Below are 2,583 nucleotides of genomic sequence, written 5' to 3'. Positions count from 1 at the left end.
GGAAAGATTGTTTAAACTGGTTCTGTCCAATTTAAGTTGCCAATGGAGTCAGCCTTATGGAACCATAACTGTGGTGGGATTACAGAAGCCCTCATCCTCCGATCATAGAATCCGTGATGTTGACAGGGACGGACAAATGAAGGTCAGACAGTCCAACCCCTGCTCAAATATGGGTCAGCTAAGAATACCAGTAGAGGAAAATAAGAAGTTAAGGTAAATAAAAGAAAGGTGTGGGTTGTTTGTTTCTTTTGTTTTTTTTTAAAAAGCAATAAACAGCTTAGAGAGTATTTCTGTTAAGTACCTTTTTTTCCTCTTATGATTTTGTATAATGAGCAACTTGAAATATTGTAGAAGTTACCATGCAACTATGGAAGAATGGAGTGAGATGATGTAATTTTCGTAGGTGCAGGAATTTAACAATATTAAAAAAAATAATTAAGACTTGAATGTTTTTTCAGTATCCTTTTTGAATTGTGAATGCTTTGAGATTTGTAAAATCTGGAAGTTCACAAGATATTTAACTTCTATATAAGCTCATAGAATTTTATTTCTAATTTAAAACCTTTGTCATGTGATGTATTTCATGAGCACACATTCAAGCATGGCGCTGATAAGATTCAAAGTACTGTTGTAAGAAAAGTTAGGTGTGCCTTGCCAGCTAAGCCAAATTTGTATGTTTGTTCTATTTAATAGAAGAAGTGGAGAATGTGGCTCCTGAAAAGCCTGCAGTATCTGAAAACGGTGACGTACCTAATGACCTTCCACCTCAGCCTGTCCAAAGGTTTGTTCCTATTTTTTATTTTGTTTGAATATGATGTGTCTGGAGGTAATACAGCCAGTCCCTTTGAAAACAGCAAGGAAACTTGGAGCAATATGTTTCTAGTAGTGGTACTAAACAATAAATGTTACTCCACGTATGGTTTCTCTTTACTCACTTTCATTTCCTCCTACAAAGGAAACTTTAACATTGCAAAGTGTTTCAGATTTATTTTCTTAATCCATAAAGTGCTCCAATGTGATCTTATTAAAATATGAGGGAGATGTGGAGAGTCTAGTGAGAAGAACATTGCATTGCATACATGCATTTCATAAGGATGGTGTTACAGATAAGATGAACTTTTCTTTGAAATCCCAGTTTACTTTTTCTTTGCCCGATGAAGGCTTCTGTAATTGCATCACTTTTAGGTTTTTTTACATTTATATTGCGGTGTGTGCTGTTAATGGTAAATAGCTGTGCTCTGTGCAGGTTATTTTTTTAGTGAGATAAATAAAGAGATGATTTTTACACAGAACTATAGGGTTTTTTTGGTTTAGGACATATTTTCTAGATTTCTTTAGGCTCCTACTAGGATAGCAAGTATCACAGTATTGGATTGTGTATTGGGCATGTTTTCAGTTTTGTTGTGCATTGCCTAATTTACTCAGCTTTTGTATGTATGCATGTCCATTCCTCTGGAGGCTGCTTGAGGCTTCCTTCTATAGTACAAATGAAAAAGCCTCTTTGTTATTGCAGACGTATTCCCCGTCCTAGCAGTGCGAGACCAGCACCGCCTCGAGTAAAACGTCAAGAAAGCACAGAGGTCTCACTTCCAGAAAGGTAAGGAATGCAGGAGGTGAAGAGCAGATGTTTCTAGCTCTTGTGCCACGCTGTTCTCGCATCTCCTGTGCCTCAGCTGCTGCTGAACGGCTTTGGGATGGAGCCACCTCACTGCTCGTTGTTTCAGACGGGAAAAATCCAGCCTGATTTATTTGTTTTATTGTTTCTGCAAATCCAGCGTATTACCTAAAAGTTATGGTCGGCAGTCACATCTGGCAGTTCAAAAACATAATTTAATTTTTTTGCTTTTGAGAATTCTGGAGTGGATAACCCTAGAACATTAATCTAAACTACCACTAGAAGATATCTGTAAAACATGCAGTGAGTATCCCATATTCATAAAAGCCTGAAAAAACAGTTCGAAACGATGGACAAAATGGCTTAATTGATCTCTGATAAGTGCCAGTCACTGAAGTCAAGTGTTTAAAAGGAAAATGCCCGTCCTTTTGTGAGAGAAGGACGGATAACTGATGTTTTTGGAGTTGGACAGTGACTGGAAGTGATGGTATTTGTTGTGCTTTTAGCTGGTGCTGCTTTGTTTTATGGGAGGGAGGGTACATCTGTCTCTTCTGCTCTGGATAGATCTTAAGAGGTTTGGACAGATGTTAATAAGCTTGCATTTTCACTGTGTCTCTTACAGGAGTGGCAGTGGTAAAACAGTCTCAAACGTGATCACAGACCAGCAGATTTCTGATGATGACGATGACCAGTTTGTGGTGGAAGCAGCGCTGCCACTGCCAGAAATGCCAGATATGGAAACGGTCTGTTTGTGTTGCAAATTATAGAACCTTTTTCCATACTTTCTTTGTAACTTACTTGTTTAAGTAGCTTCTACCTGAATATTTTTGAATAGCTGTATATTATAGCAATGCCTATTTTTTCAACTAAAGCTGTCTTCCTGCATGTGTAGGAGCCAGAAGTGGACCTGGCTGACGATCAAAAGCATGGTATGTTGGCTTTTACATATTTTTATATATATATTTTAT

At 37.7% G+C, this 2,583-nt stretch overlaps 1 protein-coding gene across 1 annotated transcript in view; it reads left to right on the top strand.

Moving 5' to 3' along the window:
• Positions 1-2,544, top strand: part of LOC104272588 (TRAF3-interacting protein 1-like) — a gene marked incomplete at both ends in the record, with an annotated part of 26,396 nt that extends 23,852 nt beyond the window's left edge. Inside the window, 4 exons of the mRNA XM_009867625.1 lie at positions 694-781; positions 1,514-1,597; positions 2,238-2,358; positions 2,508-2,544. Of these exons, the coding sequence (XP_009865927.1) occupies positions 694-781; positions 1,514-1,597; positions 2,238-2,358; positions 2,508-2,544 (330 nt within the window). The remainder of the gene's footprint in view (positions 1-693; positions 782-1,513; positions 1,598-2,237; positions 2,359-2,507) is intronic.
• Between the last annotated feature and the right edge of the window lie 39 nt (positions 2,545-2,583).

This window comes from Apaloderma vittatum, unplaced genomic scaffold (assembly GCF_000703405.1).
Source record: "Apaloderma vittatum isolate BGI_N311 unplaced genomic scaffold, ASM70340v1 scaffold25754, whole genome shotgun sequence".
NCBI classification, from domain to species: domain Eukaryota; kingdom Metazoa; phylum Chordata; class Aves; order Trogoniformes; family Trogonidae; genus Apaloderma; species Apaloderma vittatum.
Note: the sequence above shows the minus strand (reverse complement) of the source record. Positions and strands in the feature narration are given on the sequence as shown.